The following is a 20,576-nucleotide window of genomic DNA, read 5'->3' on the forward strand; positions in this document are numbered from 1 at the left end:
CGGCGCGGCTTCCCTCCCTGACTCCCGGCCCGCCCGGAGTCCCTCGCAAGTCCCACGGAGCGGGAGAGGGGCAGCCAAGCGCAACGGTTCTCGCGCCGCCCCTTCAGGCCTCCGAGGGTCTGTTCTTGGGGGGGGGAGACAGAGAACGGGGAAGAGAGACAGAGAGAGAGAGAGAGAGACAGAGAGAGAGACAGAGAAAGAGACAGAGAGAGAGAGAGACAGAGAGAAAGAGACAGAGACAGACAGAGAAAGAGAGACAGAGAGAGAGAGAGACTGGGGGGAAGAGAGAGAATGGGGGAAAGAGAGAGACTGCCCCCCGCGAGTATCGCGGGTCCCCCCCTTGTGTAAGTATATTTGCCAAGACAACCCACTTGTCTATAACTCCAAAGATATCCAGAATCAAATAGGCACACTTTCAACACAGAAATCCAATAAATGCCTAGACCTCAATCAAGCTCATCCTACTGAGGTAATTAGCATTTTTCAGTGGTGTCTGTGGGACTGAACCACAACAAACTGATGCACCCCAAGACCCCCATGGTAGAGTAGCCTGGTTTTGTACCCCACTGTCTTCTGAGAACCCACAAAGTCTGAGCTGCAAAACAGCTCTAAGTTTTCATATTACAGCAAAGGGATTTAAGACTGGGCAAAGATTGTTCTAAGAGAAAGTAGACTGGTTCCAACAGGAACACTGAACCCTATTCAGTTAGTCCCTTCTGAGGCTCATCAACTTTCAGCTACAAATAACAATCAGGGATGCAAGGCAGTAATATATGCTTCTGGGCTACTTCAGAATTTCCACAGCTTTATCAAAAAGTCCATCTTCTTGGCTCCATAGCACCTACCTTATAATTTTCTCAACAAATCTGTCCTATATTCATGTCCTGGCTCCTTGTACATCTGGAACTTTGGACCAATTCATAATTAGGACAATCTACCAATCTCCTGGCCTAGAGGCACCTGACACTCAGGTGACTCCAATACCCTCACCTAGGTCCCACACAAACCAAAAATAAAATCTTCCTATGATAGCATGGATGTCAACATTTCTCCCAATGGGAAGACAGATTCTAATATTGCTCTAATCATAAGGAAGGCCAAGCGCCGAAGAATAGATTCTTTTAAAAAAAAGAAGACTCTTGAGAGTCCCTTGGACTGCCAGAAGATCAAATCAGTCAATCCTAAAAGAAATCAACCCTGACTGTTCCCTGGAAGGCCAGATAATGAAACTGAAGCTCAAATACTTTGGCCACCAAATGAGAAGGGAGCACTCCCTGGAGAAGACCCTGATGCTGGGAAAGATTGAAGGTCAAAGAAGACGAGGATGGCAAAGGATGAGATGGTTAGACAGTGTCATCGATGCAACGAACATGAAATTGAGCCAACTTCAGAAGATGGCGGAAGACAGGAGGGCCTGGTGGGAGATGGTCCATGGGGTCGCGAAGAGTCGGACTCGACTGTGCGACTGAACAACAACAAATAGGTACCACTTCGGTGGGAAGGTAACAGCATTCCGTGCGCCTTGGTGTTTAGTCATGCCGGCCACATGACCACAGAAATGTCTTCGGACAGCACTGGATCTTCGGCTTGGAAACGGAGATGAGGACCGCAACCCTAGAGTGGGATTCAACTGGCTTTTGAGCAAGGGAACCTTTACCTTTACCAGTCTTGTTCTCAGCAATGGGAGATTATATCCCATTCTAAAGTTGCCCCAAAGCATCTGTTCTTTTTTTTTTTTTTGCCCACAAGCTTTTGCCTACATATATAGGACCTCACTTACACAAACAACCATGAAATAACTAAGAATTCAGAGTCCTGGGCACAGTCATTACATAGGCCTGGATGACAATATTCATTAAATCATCTCAAGTTCAGAATATTTATTACAGTTATTCCTTATTCATTTAATTTACAAAGCCCTTTCCTGGGTAAAAAGGATCTGACAAATAGATGAGTGACGCTATTGGCTAATATATGCACATAGGAGGTTCATTAAGAGAGCAGGAAGGGAAAGGGGGAAAAACCATTATGCGTTGCAGGTTCCCCAAAACCTAAAGATAATAGTAGTTCTATATTTGGAATACAAACATTTTAATTGTTCTAGTCTTCATAATATTCAGCATCATTCCCTTCATAAAGGCAGCACTCCGAGGACCAAAGTTATCAACTGACCAGAAAAAAACTGCTGATACCAGCTCTTGGGCCTTTAATAGGGTGATGTTTAGGGAGGGACACAAACTGGAAAATGTAATTCGGTTCATGGTTTGTGGCATGTCAGGGTCACGAACCACAAGCCATCATGAACTTTTAGCCATCAAACAAACTGGTTCAGTTCATGAGGTTCGTGATGTGATAGAGGCACCAAACTCACAGGGGATCTCTTGGCTGACTCTCCTCCACCTCTCCTCCTCCTGTTTAGAAATGTATCCATTCAGAAACCACCAGGAACTTCCATGAGCTGCTTGAAAGTTTGTGGAAAGTTCATGCTGTTGACCTGCCACAAACTTTCTATGACTTCAGTTTGTGAACCACAAACAGGCCAAATTTCTTCACAGATGTTCAGAAATCAGTAGCGGATGCATTTCACTGAAAAGGGGTATAGTCCACACACTATACACTCACTTCTAGTGTAACTTTGAACTTGTTTTCAATGTTGTTTTTCAAAGCCACCCATCTCTTCAATTGGTCCAAAATGTGTCATCTAGGTATTTGACAGGAACTGGATACAGGGATCATATCATCCCAGTACTTGGCTGTCTAAATAGACAGCACTGGCTGTCTATTTATTTCAAAGCACAATTCAGAGTGCTGGCTCTTAGCTTCAAGACCCTAAATAGCTTGGGGTGTAGTGCTTAAAAAACCACTTCTTCCCGTACTGTCTAGCCACCAGTTAATATTCTCTTCCCAAGCCCTGCTCTCTGTTCCCATAACTGGAAAGGCAACATAGGTGGAAAACTAGATTCATAGCTTTTGTGGTGCTGGCATTGGAAATCCCCTACCCCTTGACACTTGCCCAATGCTTTTTTGTACTTCCTGGTCAAATACATCTCTTTTCAGCCAGGCTTTTCACAGCATTCTATTGTAAAGCTGTCTTTATGTTTCATATCTGGCCTAAGGGCTGCTTTATGGCTATCATTTTAGGCTGCTTCATGTTGTTTTTAATGGCTTGTTTTTACGGCTTGTCATAACACTGTTTTTTTTATATATATACATATATATTATCTGATTTTACTGTGTGATCTGTCTCATGGAGGCATCAGGAGAGTCAGTATAGAAATTTTCTAAATAAATAATTTTACTCGCCATCTCTGTATATTTTTTTCTAAAAAGTGCTCCAATACAAATCCAGGAGACATTATTTTATGTTCTCACTTTTAGTATTAAAATATGTAATTTAATCCACAAATTTGTTTTCTGTCAATACGTATTGACTTTTTTGTCTGCTTGTTTGCATTGAAATAGCCTTGTGTGATGGATGGGCTAGGTTCCACCTCTCTCTAAAAGCAACCAATGAGAGTGGACAGAATGTTGAGAGCAGAGAGACTTGGAAAACAGCAGTTAAAAAACAATAGGGGCTAGTAGCAGAGAAGATTACATCTTAAGGGCTGAGATGAAAAGGGTTTTTTGACTGAGAGAAACTGTGTTGAAGAGCTGCTTGGAACAGGCTGAAAAAAGTAAATTTGTAACTATAGGATCCCAGTTGTAGGTATAGGACCTCAGTTCAAAATTACAATGGAAGTGAAATGTTGTTTCTTTGACTTTACTTTCCTCAGTGTTTTGTTCCTATAAATAAAAGTTTCTTGTTTCATTAACCCTGTGGGCTGCGTGTCTAAGGGGGGGAAAGTGCGCACACACATACACAATTTAATATCTCGGTCTACCTACATGTATTACAGGATATGAAGGAATGGTGGCAGCGAGTGATTGGAACAGTGTTTGAGCCCCAACTCCAATAGCTCTGTGTAAGTGAGGGCTGATTATTAAAGGGGACTGGGCTACCCTGTCTGTGGATGTCTTTTGGGGGAAGAGAGAGGACCTGAGGTGTGAAATGGTAATGACTGTCTGGATTTTAAAAGAGACAAGAAGAGTGGTGGGTGTGATGTCCTCACCTACCTATAACCCATAACCTGAATCATAAAGGTTGTAGAGGGTGGTGGGCACTCTGTGTGGGTGGAAAAGGGGAGCCACACCTTGTTACTGACCCATTGTCAAAATCTTATTACAGAATGTCCTGATTCAACCTACTTCTCTAAAATTAGGGAAGAAGTGTCAAACTGTCATGCATATCGCATTGCAGAAACCACCTTAACCAAACGTGGTATGAATCCAACCCAAAATCCCATTGGAATCAATTTGTGTGTACTCTCCTGGAAATGTACACAAGACTCATTTACCTTGGATGAAATAAAGTCAGCCCAGGCAAAGGAGTCACGAAGAGGCCAGCTTCTGCTGAGCCATCCCTATGAAAAGGGAGGTTGCTCTATTTTGCATCAGCTGCAGTTATGCAATAGACTTCAAGGGCAATTGTGTGCCAATAACATCACCATTGTGGACTCTAAAAGCTCAAAGGCATGAATGATGGTTTCAGGCTATGATTACAACACAAAAGACCCTGGCTGTCTCATCACACAGATCTGATGAAAAATGCTTTTAGTCCCTTTGATAATGAAAAGAACCTCAGCTGCAGTGAGTCCAGGTTCATCCGTCCTGTGAACCCCAGGGCCCATGAGAGGCACAGTGACAAGTGAGCCTTGCCCTGCCTGAAACAGCCAACAAAACCCTTCAGATTTTACATATTGTCTTGCTCTTTTGGTTTTCATAGTCTGTTCTGTTGACATTTTTAAACAAGTAATTCTTCCTGTGAACTGTTATTCTCATAGTACAAGAACTTAGAAGCAACTCAAGATGAAATAAAAATCAAAATATACTGGTTTGGATCCTATAAGTGTTTTTGCTTAACCGTGGCGCCATCCTCCATGGTAAAGAGTCTTGCTACACCAGAAAACAAAACTTCTGCAAGATGAAGCCTCCATCATTACCAAAATGAATCCAAAAGATCCATCCCATTATCAAAATTTGGTTCAGTTTTCTTGCCCATTCCTTCCTGGAGAATTGAAATAATTGTTCAATACATATATACCATTAGAAAAGTATCATGGAGATAAATCAAGATGAGTAGCTGTGTTAGTCCGTCTGCAGCAGCAGAAAAGAGTAAGAGTCCAGTAGCACCTTAAAAGGTAAAGGTTCCCTTGCTCGAAAGCCAGTCGAATCCGACTCATCTCCATTTCAAAGCCGAAGAGCCAGCACTGTCCGAAGACATTTCCGTGGTCATGTGGCCGGCATGACTAAACACCAAGGCGCACAGAACGCTGTTACCTTCCCACTGAAGTGGTACCTATTTATCTACTTGCAATTTCTTGCTTTTGAACTGCTAGGTTGGCAGGAGCTGGAACTAGAGATGGGAGCTCACTCCGTCATGTGGCACCCTCGGGTCTCGAACTGCTGAACTACTGACCTTCCACAGCCTACAGTTCAGCGTCTTAACCACTTGATCCACCGCAGCTCCTGAGTAGCACCTTAAAGACTGACAAAATTTGTGGCAGGGTATGAGCTTTCATGAGTCAGATTCTTCAGATGTTTATAATAGTAGAACATCCATTGCTTCTCTTCTGCTTTTTGGATCTCATATTCAAATGTCTCTAATTTTCCAGTTTTCTTTAACAGTTATAACTAGGTAGAAAATCTGGGGTGGGAAGTGAGAAGGTTGAAGAACCAGATCAGTCATCACTAACGTTTTTAATGCAGGACTAGGCTACTGGTTTTTGGTAACCAACTTAATTAATCAGGATCTTTCCGGAAGCCCACAAACTCTTGTTGAATATGAATTGGATAGTAGCGACCTTTTTATGTTTGTAATTAAGGACTATAATCTCAGTGACGAAAAAGGTGACCGACAAAGGGTGAACAAAGCCTGCTGCATTTATTCAGGATGACAACCAAAGTGTATATAAAGTTGGAACCTGATGGTGACAAGAATAAGAACTTCCATTATTTGACTGGTAAAGGAAGTGGGTAGAGATGATCACTACCATGACCTGCAAGAAGCTTTCATTGAAAGGTAAGTTTTTTGTTATTCATTCTGTGTCATTGTATCTTTTTCTCATATCGATTAAGGGAAATATTTTTGTAACTGAGTAACAAAATCATCTGGACAGACATGGATAAGCACACCATGGGAACCATCCTAAGCAGGTTTACTAAAAAAAATGGGGCTTACTCCCAGGAAAGGGTTCTTAGGATTGCAGCCCATTAATGGTTATGCTGGCTCTACAGGGGCCTATATTCTTCAGAATTAAGTAAGTCTAAAACCTGGGTGAAATTTTTCAGGAATTTATTTAAAAATTAAAGGATGTTGCAAAAGGGCCACATTTTGCTTAGGAGGAAAGAGATTTAATGGACTATCCAATAAACTTTCAGATAAGACACTGAACTATTATACAAACATCAAAATATTGCCCAGAGAGAAAGGTCTGGAAAAACGATAATAGGTTCTAGAGATTTCTTAATCCTATACAGTGGAATTTAACTTTTTGTTCACATTGTCATAAGCATACTCAAGAACTGATTTCTTTTCCTAGCTTCTCCATTGTTAAAATTAAAAATACTGAAATAAAAACTATGATCTGTGTTGACCGTGTTCCAGTGGAAATTGTTTGGGTATACCCAGCCCAGTTAACAAGGACTGGGAGGATATAAACTGTTAAAAAATGAATATTCAGTTAATGGTCAAAACCCAGAATATTTCAGTATGAATATCAGTCTGGTTGACTGGGAAAACAAAAGGGGCCTTTATAATAACAATAACAATAACAACAACAACAATAACAATAACAACAATAATAATAATAATACACAAAATAAAACAGAAGAAAAAAAACAAGAGGAAAAAGTTACATTGTCTCAAAACAGCAAACTAGAAACCTGACGTAAAAGATTACAAAATATAAATTTACAAGATATAGCAGTTTATTAAATACAATTCAATATTAAGTGGAAGTTCTTCACATTTAGTAAACACCCTGGAAATGTGCTGACCAGGCATACAGCACATGGATAAGAAAAAAACTCCACAATCTTCTGCAATGAGATACAAGGGAATTCCAGGCCCCGCTCTTCTTTAAAATGCTCGGGTGGGGAATCAGAATTTGACAGGGAAAGGGCCCTCCACAAGTCTTGCCCTCAGCTTAGCAGTTTGAAAGGGCTATTTGCCAATAGCTTGCTGTTAAGGGATGCTGATGCAGGTTAGCAGTTTACCTTCCATTTCCAGTGCTACATGGATGTTTGTTAAGTGGAAGGAAGATCAGGGCTTGGAATTCTAAAAACTATTATGTGTCGGGGCAGGGGAGGCAGCTTGCCTATTATACCAACTTCCCACCCTCAATAAAACACTATGTGCTAATTGCTTAGTCTGAGTATAAGTGAGCAACAGCAGTCATAGAACGTATGATCGGTCTATAGGTATACTCATCACTCATTTTGACTTGTGGGTTTTTTTCTTTCTTTCTCCCTTTTCCTCCATCTTGCTGGTGGCCCCGTTCTGCTGCTTTGGTGATCAGCATGGAGTCACCAAATGGACTATTGGATGGAATGACTACACACTGATTTAGACATAAGTCAGGGGCCACTGCTCAATTTGGTGTAGTGGTTAAGTGTGCGGACTCTAATCTGGGAGAACCAGGTTTGATTCCCCACTCCTCCACTTGCACCTGGCTGGATGACCTTGGGCAAGCCGTAGTTCTGACAAGAGCTGTTCTTGAAAAAGAGCAGTTTCTGTCAAGAGCACTCTCAGCTTCACCTACCTCACAGGGTGTCTGTTGTGGGGAGGGGAAGGGAAAGGAGTTTGTAAGCCACTCTGAGACACTTCGGGTAGTGAAGGGCAGGGTATAAATTCAATCTCTTCTTCTTCTCTTCTTCTTATAATTACCTTGAGAATTTGTGCAACCAACTATACTTACAGCAATCTTGTCTTTCTGTGTCATCCAATAGGATAGTTTCAGCCCAGTCACAACTTTTCCCCCTCATATACAGCCCCAGACTTTTGGAATGGCCTCCTGGAGAAGGTCAGGACTGTAACTCCTTTGCCACTTTTAGGAACTCTTGCAAGGCTGTTTTATTTAAGAGAACTTTTATTGAAGTGGTTGATGACAATGGGAATCTGATTTATTCATTATCTGAGTTATGGGAGTGTGTTTCTTTATCTTTCTGGTTTTATCACTTGTTACCTACGTTATGATATTTTTTTAGGTAGGCTGTGTTAGAGGAGAAAGGTGAGATATAAATGTGTTAATATAAATAAATACATAAACTGCATTGTCAGAATAGAATAGAATAGAATAGAATAGAATAGAACAGAACAGAACAGAACAGAACAGAACAGAACAGAATAGAACAGAACAGAATAGAATAGAATAGAATAGAATAGAATAGAATAGAATAGAATAGAATAGAATAGAATAGAATAGAATAGAATAGAATAGCTAGTATTTTGGTGTATTCTATCCCTTTCATGGCTTGGTAGACTGGCAATGCTGAAAATGAATATTTTACCCAGAATCCTGTTTTTATTTATTAATTTAACATTACCTGGCAAAACTTATATCTTTGAGGCCTGGGAACAAGTAGTTAAAGGATCCATTTGGTTAGGAAAACATCCGAGGGTGGCTTCAAAAATTCTAATAAAATCAAGAGTTAAAGGAGGACTGGCTAGCCAAAATGATAGATGAATATGAGGATCCAAAGAACTGAAAATAATTCCACGCTCCCAGGAGGAAACTAGGGCTGTTTAAAACACACACACACACATTCCCAGTCATACATGGCAAACCATTTCTGGAATGCAGAGGTCTAAAAGCAATCTAAGTAACAAATTGGTGAGGAGATTTGAATTCAATAACATATCATAAAGGGTTGGATTCTGTCTAAAGTTCATGTACACAAGCACAACTTCTCTGTCTTCATCCTCCTGAAGCAGCCCCCAATGACCCCTGAAATAGTGTTTTTGGGGAACAAAGGAACCCCACCCCAGAAGCAACATGAGGGGGAAGCAGGAGGGGGAATAGCCCCACCTCTTGAACATGCAGATATTTTTCACAGAATTCAACCCAAATTACTGTGGAACAAAGTCTCGGACCAGGTGTTTGAAGAGTAAATCGTATATAGTAAAAATATCTGATGACCTTTATTTGTATGAATGTATTATTTGTATAATAAAAATACCTGACGATCTTAATCTTCAAAATGGGAACATTTGGAAAATTTCTAACTTTAAAGCAGACACGTATGATTAACATAATGAAGTGATCTTCAAAGTAAAAATGCAAGTAACAAATTATAAATAAACTGCAGAAGTGATAATGATTAACTATGGGGTATAGGTAAAAAAGAAAATTGGAGGAAGTTCAATAATATATGTAAATGAATATGTATGTAATGATGTACTGGGTAGGAGTAGTTGTAAGAAGATCCTGGGAAATACTTAAACATAGGACTCGGGTAGAAGGGGGATGAGACACATGTTGTAAACTATATAAGATGCAGAAATAAGTGTAGAGCTTTGAATATCTGCTCTTGAAAGAGACAGATTTTCCCTTTGTTCGAATAAAGCTTTTTTTTTGTTTGAATGAAGTCTCTGGTCTGTGTATTTGGGTTGCACTGGCCAGGCAAGTAGCCCTAGATTTGGCTAACAAGACTTAAATTTGTTCTACTTCACATAAGAAGAGATGACCATTGTAAGTGACATTTTATGAAATTACACCAGAAAAGAGGTATATACTATGCAATATATGTGTACACAATCCCATTTCTATCATAGATATTGAACTTTTGTTTTGTGCTACAGTGAACACTGACTTAAATCTGTAAACCTTGAATTTTCTTTAACCAACCCATAATCACACCCCTAAATAAATGAATGAATAAATAAATGTATTAATATAAATACATGCATAAACTGCATTGCCATAATAGAATTGGGTATACCTCTATGAATATGATGAAATTTCAGGAGATATACATACTTTAAAAGGGGTCATCTATATCATCTCTGCTGACCATATTCTTTGTTTCAAGCAAATTTGAGCAAAACATCAAGGATTTCTCCTTGGCCTTCAATGTTTTGTTACAATAAGGTTTCGTTTCTACCCCCACTCCCCACTGAAGGAGTATTGTGTGAAATGTTGGTCCTGCCAGGTATCAGATGCAGAGTTTTTGCTCCTTCATATAGTTTGGAATATAATGCATCCATGCTGCCCATATACTGCAAAATTCTGGAAATGACCCTAAAATAGTTCTTTTTAGATATCTGAATAACTCAATTGGAGTTGTGAACTAATTTGTCTTCTGACAACAGCAATGTGTGCAGCCCAAAACTGGAAATTGTCATCCTCGCCTGTAAGTCAAATGACTTAATGGTGCAATCCTAAGAAACCTTTGCTGGGAGCAAGCGCCAGTTATTAGACCTATTTATGATTGTGCTGTTTGTTATTTAGGATTCTGCTGTTAGGATTGTAAAGAGCTACAAAAAATAGACTGATAAAGTTTGTGGAAGGGGGGGAGGGTTGTTTGAATTTCATTTTTGTTACACCAGATGTAATGGCAATATACAACAACATGTAGAAAGGTATTTGATTTGACAATATTAACTATTACACTAGAGGACTTGAAATTAACAGAATAACACAGGAACAGGGAAGTCATAGCACAATTTTACATTAATGGGACTTAGAATCATAGAGTTGGAAGGGGCCTAGCAGGCCATCTAGTCCAGCCCCATGCTCAATGCAGGATCAGCCCAAAGCATCCCTGACAACTGTGTCCAGCTACTGCTTGAAGACTGTCAGTGAAGGGGAGCCAATTCCACTGCTGAACTACTCTTACTATTTTAAAAAAAAATCCTAATATCCAGCCAGTATCCATAATTTAAACCAGGGGTCATTTCGTAGAAAAAGAGGTGCAGGAGCTCATTAGCATAACTCATTAGCATAACTTATCTGCATATGCCACACACCCTGGTATCACCGGAAGTGTGTCAGAAGGCAACACCCACTGCTCAGGCTCCACTGGACTGTTTTGGATTGCTAGCTATGGGGGGGACGCGCAGATCCTTGTGCCCCTCGTGGCCCGGGGCTGCTGGGAGCAGGGCTTGTTGCATGTTCCCACCCCCTGGGCTCTTTACTGCCGGAGCTCTGCTCCTGTGCGCTCCTGCAGGAAATGACCCCTGATTTAAACCCATTATTGTGAATCCTGTCCTCTGCTGCCAACAGGAAAGGATAGGACACATAACTCGTGTATATAATGATGCTATTTCTCTTTCACATCAGCATTCTTTGCTAACTGGCTAGGGCTTTCCATCGTAACTGACAAAAACTTTTTCTAACTCCCTTTTTTGTTATTTAACATCTGACTTGGAGACAGTTATTGCAACTCAGAGGGACACCGGTGATTTTGTGGCTTTTCAATTAGTCATAATGAGCATTACACCATCACTGCTGTTTGAATCACAAAGGCAAATATCACCTGGATCCAAGTTACAGTTTCAGCATGCAAAGATTTTATTAAGTTCAGAGCAAGAATGGATGCAGTGATTCTTACATCTAATCTAACAGACAGTATGGGTTTTAAGGATCCTTCTTTCAAGATCAGTTTGAGTTCAGCTTATGTAAAATGAATAGATCTGTGATTATATAAGCTATGAACTAGAAGAAGTGCTTTATGAAGGCATCAAGAAACCCTTCAAGTGAATTTCAGTGTACTGCATATCTTTGCAGGCACTTAAAAGTTACTCTTGCAGAAGAACTAAAGCAGCACAGCTGCTAAAAAATTGCAGACAAAATCCCAAAACAATCAAAATCTTAAGAGTGACTAGCCACCCTCCTTTCAATTTAATTTAAACTCCATATGTTTGTAGAGAAGAAAGCCACCCTGGGGAAAGGCCAGAAAGGAAAAGGACTGAAACTCTCCTTCTACACTCTTACATTTATGCAAATATAATTACATAGCGAAAAGGGGGGTTGCTTGGCTTGTGGTTATTTAAGTCAAAAATTTAAGTGGGAGGCAGTCGGGTGCAGAAAACTGTTTCCCATTTGTTTCAAACTGTTATTTCTCTCCGCATGTGTCCTGTTCCTTTTTCTTACCTGAACAGGTGTGCTGCTGGTTATTCTGCTGATGACAAACTTGTTCCTTTCAAGGAAGGGTGTAACTACTTCACCTATCTGTCCCAATGGATCCAACAGTTGCCAGGTCTCCCTTGGAGATCTTTTTGACCGTGCCGTCAGACTCTCACATTACATCCACTCTCTGTCTTCAGAAATGTTCAATGAATTTGTGAGTACCCTATTAAAGACCACACCTTTTAAACCTGTGTTGAAAATGACACAAGAAAACACAACAAGCACTCAAGAACAGTTGTCTTTGGGCCATCTTTATTTGTCTGGTGTACACATGCAGCTGAGGTAAAATCCTAAGGCACAAAAATAAAGGTGTTTTCTTTTATTAACAGATTATAGAGAACACCAAATGAGATTCCTTTCCACAGTGCAGTTTAAAGTAAATTACATTAAAAAAGGTCATAGATAAATTCAGGTGGGTAGCCATGTTGGTCTGAAAGAGCAGCCAAAGTTTGAGTCCAGTGGCACCTTTAAGTCCAACAAAGTTTTATTCAAGGTATAAGCTTCTGTGTGCGAGCACATGAAAGCTTATACCTTGAATAAAATTTTGTTGGTCTGAAAGGTGCCAATGGTCATTGATTTTATTTTTATTTAATTACATTATTTATAGTCCGTCTTTCTCACTTGGACTCAAGGTGGATTACACAGAGTGAATCAATACAATCAACAAGATGGGGTATTCATTAAGCAGTACAATAAGATTGGGGTTGTAGAACCAATCAGAAGTCTAAAAGAAGAATTGAAGCAAAGCAGAAGTATTAACATGACACATTATCCGTGATGCAAAGTTGCATTTTAGCAGGGGTCATTTCCTGTGGGAGCGCACAGGAGCGGAGCTCTGGCAGTAAGGAGCCCAGGGGGTGGGCACATGCAACAAGCCCTGCCGCCTGCTCCCAGCAGCCCTCAGTCAGGCCACAAGGAGCAAGAAGCAGCCAGGTAAGTTGCAGAGCCCCCCCTCCAGCCCGCCTTCAGGTACAAGTTCTCCCTCCTGTGTGAGGGCAGATCTGCGCATCCCCCCCCAATAGCTAGCAATCCAAAACAGTCCAGTGGCACCTTTAAGACCAAGTTTTATTCAGGTACAAACTCTCCCTCCTCTGTGAGGACAGATCTGCGCGTTCCCCCCCCCCATAGCTAGCAATCCAAAACAGTCCAGTGGAGCCTGAGCAGTGGGTGTTGCCTTCTGACACACTGCTGGTGTGATGTTAGGGGGTGTGGCATATGCAAATAAGTTATGCTAATGAGCTCCAGCACCTCTTTTTCTATAAAATGACCCCTGCATGTTAGGATTCTAGTTTCAACAAGCTGTACACAGTAGTATAAACCACAGTCCCTAGTAATATTTCTAAGTAATTTGGTGAATCATTTAGTATAGTGTAAGTCTACTGCCTGTTTAGAAAAGCCCTTTTGAATAGTTCGATTTTGCATAGTTTACAGAAAATCAGGAGAGGGGGGGCCTTCCTGACCTCCTCAGGCAGGCCATTCCACAAGGTGGGGGGGCACAACAAAGAAAGTATGTGTGAGGGCAGTTGTTGATTTTGCCCCTTTGCAGGTTGGCACCTGCAGAAGATTACAAATAGTACAAGCTTATTGCACAGTGTGACACATGGATGAATGCTGCTGTGCACCAAATGAAAAGGAGCAATATATTTTCTTCTTTTTATAGCTATTCTGGCTAGTGACTTGACTAACTGCAATTTTTCGGTATCTCCAGGATGAACGCTACGCTCAGGGCCGAGGGTTTATTGCAAAGGCCATTAACAGCTGCCATACTTCCTCCTTAACCACTCCGGAAGACAAGGAGCAAGCGCAGCAGATTCATGTGAGTTGTGTCCATTTTCTCTGTAGCGAGAGCAAGGACCAGTTGCATAAAAGAATGCCAACAGCAGTCCATCCAAACACTATTGAGCTCAGATATTTAGATTTCCCCCCCATTTCTATGGCTACAATTGCCAGAATTTGTGTTGTGAAGCCATACTGTACAACTGTAAAGGGATCGCCATGATTCACATTTAAAACCCCAGAAATATTAAATGTATTATGTGTTGGATCCAAGGGATTACAAGCGGAACAAAGTCTCTTCCATCTCTCCCTGTTGTCCTCTGTGCTCTCTAAAAAAATCTTCTAGGAACCAGGGGACCTTCCAGGACATCATGGTATGCAATGCTACAATAGGAAGGAAGAATTGGCAGACATCTCACACAAACCGTGCAAATGCCAGTACTTTCGTGGAAGAGGAAACTTTGGAACCAACACTATACTTTTACATGAATTTATAACAAAAGAATAATCACATAGGTTCTGATTACTATTTCAGTCTTCTTCTGACTCTTGTAATACATGTAAATTGTATTGAAACCTCTTGCAATTCCCTCCCATTCAGTCATGCGACACCTCCCCTGGTCAAGGCTGCATTGCCCTTACTCCACATTCAGAGGCAGTCAACCTTAGAATCCCAGAGTCAGGGGGCAGCATCAAGGGAAGGTCTTGGCATCTATGCCCTGTTGTTCGCCCTCTAGAGGAACTGGTTGGCCACTGTGTGAGACAGGATGCTGGACTAGATGGACCTCTAGTCTGATTCAGCTGGGCTCTTGTTCCGCCGTGACCATCCCTGCAGGGAAGGACCTGCAAGGTCTCAGACTGCAAGGCTTTCACTACCTTATTCCTCCACCTTTCCATACCCTCTGCTCTTCCACACTGCCTGACCAGGGACAGTCTATCCTCCCTGACCTGGTGTAGATCCTCCCTTAAATAGGCCTCCCTTCCAATCACCTCCCATGGCTTGCTCCTCCTTTCCACATTCCCAACCAGAAGTATCCTGGAACCCCGTCACAGTTGCAGCTGCCTCCCAGATTGCTCCCTTTCCCCAGGCAGGGCTTGATGATATGACTGGCTCCACCTACCTGCCAAAACATGAGTGCTTTAACCCAGAGACTGCAGCCCTGCTCTGCTTGCTTTGAGCGCAGCCTCGCTAGGCTGCTGCAACTGCCAGTGGTGTATGGTTTTCTCAGCTCCTGCAAGTCCAGAGTGTGACCCATTGCCAGTGGGCAAGTCAGCTGCCATCTTTTGATACTGTCAGTGCATTTAAGCATTATCTATGCCATATCATATGGCACTGTGTGTAGAATAGCCAGGAGATCCTAATATTGTCTGGCAGCCAGACATTCTAGTTCTTTTAGCATTATGCATCACTAGGTGGTGCGCTAGACTTGTTTTTAAGGCAAGAGACATTTCAGAGGGGGTTTGCCATTGCCCGCATCTGTGTCATGACCCTGGTATTCCTTGCCCTTCCAAATACTAGCCAAGGCCGACCTTGCTTAGCTTCCAAGATCTGACAGGATCAGGCTATCCTGGGCTATCCAGGTCAGGGCTATCATGTAGCTGATAGTGGATGGGCACAGCCCCCCCCCACAGCCTATATGGCTCAGAGGACATCAGTTCTCAAGTCCTCGTATGTATAAAGGGAGAATTTGTGCTTGGTGACATAAACATTGTTCAAAAAGTGAGGCACCTTGGGTAATGCAATGTTAATTTATCTGTTGTTGTTGTTCTTCAGTCGCACAGTCGAGTCCGACTCTTCGCGACCCCATGGACCAGCTCCCGCCAGGCCCTCCTGTCTTCCGCCGTCCTCTGAAGTTTGCTCAGTTTCATGTTCGTTGCATCTATGACACGGTCTAACCATCTCATCCTTTGCCGTCCCCATCTTCTTTGACCTTCAGTCTTTCCCAGCATCAGGGTCTTCTCCAGTGAGTGCTCCCTTCTCATTTGGTGGCCATAGTATTTGAGCTTCAGTTTCATTATCTCGCCTTCCAGGGAACAGTCAGGGTTGATTTCTTTTAGGATTGACTGATTTGATCTTCTGGCAGTCCAAGGGACTCTCAAGAGTCTTCTCCAGCACCATAGTTCAAAAGAATCTATTCTTCGGCGCTCGGCCATAGTTCAAAAGAAACTCTCGCAGCCATACATGACTACTCGGAATACCATTGCTTTGACCATGCGGACTTTTGTTGGCAGGGTGATGTCTCTACTTTTTATCATGCTGTTTAGGTTCACCATCGCTTTCCTCCCAAGGAGCAGGCATCTTTTAATTTCATGGCTGCTGTCACAGTCTGCGGTGATCTGGGATCCCAGGAACATGAAGTCTGTCACTACTTCCATGACTTCCCCTTCTATTTGCCAAGGAGTGATGGGGCCGGATGCCATGATCTTAGTTTTTTTTATGTTGAGCTTCAAGCCCACTTTTACTCTGAGCAAGAGGCTCTTGAGGTCCTCTTCACTTTCTACCATTAGAGTGGTATCGTCTGAATATCTGAGGTTGTTGATCTTTTCCCCAGAAATCTTCATTCCCGCTTGTGATTCATCCAGGCCAGCATTTCGCATGATGTACTCTGCATATATATTAAATAAGCAAGGTGACAATATACATCCTTGTCGTACTCCTTTTCCTATGCTAAACCAATCAGTTGTTCCATATCCGGTTCTAACTGTCACTTCTTGGGCCTTGTACAGGTTTCTCAAGAGACATGTGAGGTGGTCTGGTACTCCCATCTCTTTAAGGACCTGCCATAGTATCAAAAGTATCAAAAGGCTAAATTTATCTGTATTTTATCACTATTATTCTTCTACAAAGAAGAGGAACAATTGTGGTCACCACAAGCTTGAAAGGACAGAGGCAGAGGTGGCCCTTTCAGGAGAGATTTTAATTTTATTTTAAAAAATCATTGAAATAATTCTAATTTTTATTTAAAAACAAACTTTCTAGCCGCTCACTTTTGGAGGACATGCAAATTGTTAGGAAAGTTTTAAAATGGCTCCAGTGCCCTTTGGTTTCCAGGCAAGGCCTTTCCTTTTACATGCCATTGACTCCCTGCATCGTCTGCCTCCTCAGAAACCAACGTACAAGACTGCACTCTCTCTGTTTGCATTGGCTAGATCGGTGGTGCTTGAGCATTTGGACTTGGTAGCACAGCAGTTCTTTCAGCGTAAGAGGCAGGAAAGGGCTCTGCTGCAGGGTAGGTGTGTTTTGCTACAGTAAGCAAAGTGAAAAGTGCTCATGTCAACATCACAGAGGTCTCAAGGGCAGCAAAATGGCTCGGAGGATCCCAGAAAAGCAAAAAAACCTTTGATCTTCAAGTTCACCCCAAGCAGTTGCAAAGTTTCAAAAGAAAAAAAAACTTCCTAGCAGCAAAACTCTTCAAAGGGGGAACCAAACCCCTGCCTGGGCATATTTACTATGCTATATGTAGATATTAGAAATGCTTTGGATGAAATAGTAAGTGGTATACCACAGACTGCGTCTCCCATTATGTTCAAATATTTTCAAGATTCCAGACTTAAAATGTCTTAGTAATGCTCAAGTTTTTCATCAGATTAACAGGCATTCCATTCCTCATGACTGAACAAAGTGATTTCTACCAGCATTTAATACTGCAAGAAAAGTGGTAATATATATACTTAGTGTATTCTGATCTGTGCCCTGGGTGCACAAAAATAGTTGATTTTGCTACAGCCTCTAATAGCATCTATTACAGGAAGATGGGTGAATAGAAAGGACATGATAAAAAGTAATTTAAGGCAGGCCTTCTAAGAATAAATTATCTGTCTCCTGAGTAAAGTTGATGTAGAATTACTTAACTGTACCATTTCATTGCTAATGGGCAGCATGAAGACCTGCTAAACGTAGTGCTGAGTGTGCTCCGCTCTTGGAACGACCCTCTGCTCCACCTGGTCTCTGAGGTTCAAAGAATCAAAGAAGCTCCTGATACCATCCTCTGGAAGGCCATGGAGATTGAGGAACAAAACAAACGGCTTCTGGAAGGGATGGAGAAAATAGTTGGACGGGTGAGTTAAATCCTGAAGCCCTTCTAGCTGGGTACTCTTCAGCAGCCAAATAATGATGGCACAGATTTTTTTTTATTATTTAAAATGGCACAGATGTTGATCCAAAAAGCTTCCGGGAGGTTTTCACAAAGGTAAAAGATAGAGAGGTAGCAAGGTTTCTTTTCTCCAAAGAGCTATTTGGTGCATGATGCCCACAGAGAGAGGTGGAAAATCTAATTACTTGCATTTTGGTTTCTAAGGAGTGATCAAGTCTAAAAGTAAAAACCTTTTTTAAAAAAATCAAACATGTGACAAGTATATTTCAGTACAGTTCAGTACAGTTCTCTGGCTGCATTTACATTGCCTGTCCTAGAACTGATAGGTAAACATTTGACAATGTTTGGCAATATACAGCACAGTTCTTCAAACTGGATTAACTGGCGTCCATCCACAATTGATTTTATTTGTTTATTTTTATATCTAAAAGTGAGATTTTGTTTGAAATCATACACAACAGATATATTTAAGATGAAAGCTTATATCATCACATTTTGTTTTTGTCTTTTCGTAATGGTACAGTTGGTACATATTGCCTATATAGTTTATGAAAAATAAATAAAAATAAAAAATCTCAGATAAAATTTAAAAACTCATTAAAAATTAAAAATTAGGCAAAAGTCTGTGTGAGCGTCTCAGTGAGCAAACGATTATCCCTATCTGTCTGATATTAATAGTTGCACATAGTAGCAGGAGCATTATATATGCAATAAACCACATTGTAATAAAAAAAAATAATAATTGCAAGGCCTTTCGTTCTGCAAGACCGGACCTTGCTCTTCTTCCTACCCTACCCATATAATACTGGGAGCAAAACACCACTGAGACAGTAAGGGTCACCAGATACAAACAGGGAGTTTTGTGTTTGGAGTTTCTGGGGTTTTTAAGTGCTTCCCCATAATTTTCTTGATCCGAAACAACCATGAGGGTGGCTAAATTGACCCTCATGTGTAAGGGTAGCTCTGTATTTCAAACTCCCTGCAATTATTTCTACACTTAATGTTCAGGTGCAGTAAATTGACCCTTAGCTTAATCTAACAGGTATAGTACAGTTCCCCAGAGGCATGAGGGGAAGGCTTAAGTGCCACCTAGATAAGGAACGCGATCCCATACCAAATCAGGCCCTGTGCACCTGAACATTAAGTGTAGAAATAATTGCAGGGAGTTTGAAATACAGAGCTACCCTTACACATCTGGTAAGGCCCTTAGTGAAGTCAAATCACCAAAAACATGCATATGAGCACCTCATGTCATCATTAACTGACTGATTTCCCAGTGTACACAACCCTGGACAACTAAGGCCTAAATGAGGCTCTTGACAAGTTGCATCATTAATTCGGTCAGTCAGGGAAGTAGGATGCAACCAAAGTTTGCTGATTTTTTAATCATCTGGTGAAGTTAAGCCATTCCGTAGGTCACAGATTAGGCATGTTCTCCCAACTCCAGAATTAGCGTGTATTCCTAAATATCTCATATATTGATTGGTCATCTAGATAGTAGATAGACAGTTCATGTCAAAATGCTTTGCAGCTTGTTTCAATTACGAAATTTTCAAACAAAAGGAGTAGATTGATTGTTGCTGCTGTGATTGTTGCTGCTGTGATTTGATGTCTAGCCACTTAAACTGGAAGAAGAACCATAAGGCTGGATTCTGTATCACTCTGGGGGGAAGAAGTTGTTTTATATTTGAGGCATCAAAAATTAAGCAAGGGTTATTTAATGTCTCAAATTAACACTGCATTGATAGTCAGCCCTGATTTTACAATACCTTCAATATTATTGAATCCAGTTGAAAGGATCTGTATATGGAGGGGTCATTTCCTCCCTCCCAGGTAACCCATTATTCTGAGATAACGAGTCTTCTTGATGATTTATGAAGTCTGCTCACTTCCTCTCCCTTTTCTTCATTAGGTTCATCCTGGAGACTTAGGCAATGAAGTTTATTCTACATGGTCGGGGCTCCCATCTCTCCAGCTAGCTGATGAAGACTCTCGTCTCTTTGCCTTCTACAATCTCCTGCACTGCTTCCGCAGGGACTCCCACAAAATTGATAACTATCTGAAACTCTTGAAGTGTCGCCTTATCCATGACAGTAACTGTTAAGGAATTTTGGCCTGACTTCCTTCGAACACTAGAACCCAAACCTTCAAAAGTGCCTACTCTTAGCTTACTGCTTTTTTTCTTCTCCAGTGCCTATTTTATTTAAAATCTGATCCTGTGTTACAAGATTCATAGCTATACTGGTTTTTCTTTCTTTTGGATGCCAGAAATCTGTTTCAGTTTCTGTTAAAAGTACTTTACTGCCTCATGCATTGGCATCACGTTGATAATCAAATCAAGCAATAAAAATTCAAATTATGAGTATATGCCAAACTGTAATTAGTTCAAACTTTTAAGCACCAGAAATGTCTCTTTCCATTCACCAACATCACCAACATCCTCCAAGTCACAAACATTTTATACTTGGTATCACCAGTG

At 41.2% G+C, this 20,576-nt stretch overlaps 1 protein-coding gene across 1 annotated transcript; it reads left to right on the plus strand.

Moving 5' to 3' along the window:
* Positions 1 to 6,078: 6,078 nt before the first annotated feature.
* Positions 6,079 to 20,201, plus strand: PRL (prolactin). The gene is made up of 5 exons (XM_015428952.1): positions 6,079 to 6,118; positions 12,200 to 12,381; positions 13,936 to 14,043; positions 17,883 to 18,062; positions 20,010 to 20,201. Exons 1-5 carry the CDS (start codon positions 6,079 to 6,081, stop codon positions 20,199 to 20,201), a joined length of 702 nt encoding a protein of 233 aa, XP_015284438.1.
* Positions 20,202 to 20,576: the final 375 nt, after the last annotated feature.

The sequence above is a fragment of the Gekko japonicus genome, unplaced genomic scaffold, assembly GCF_001447785.1.
Source record: "Gekko japonicus isolate JY-2015 unplaced genomic scaffold, Gekko_japonicus_V1.1 scaffold938, whole genome shotgun sequence".
Lineage (NCBI taxonomy): Eukaryota > Metazoa > Chordata > Lepidosauria > Squamata > Gekkonidae > Gekko > Gekko japonicus.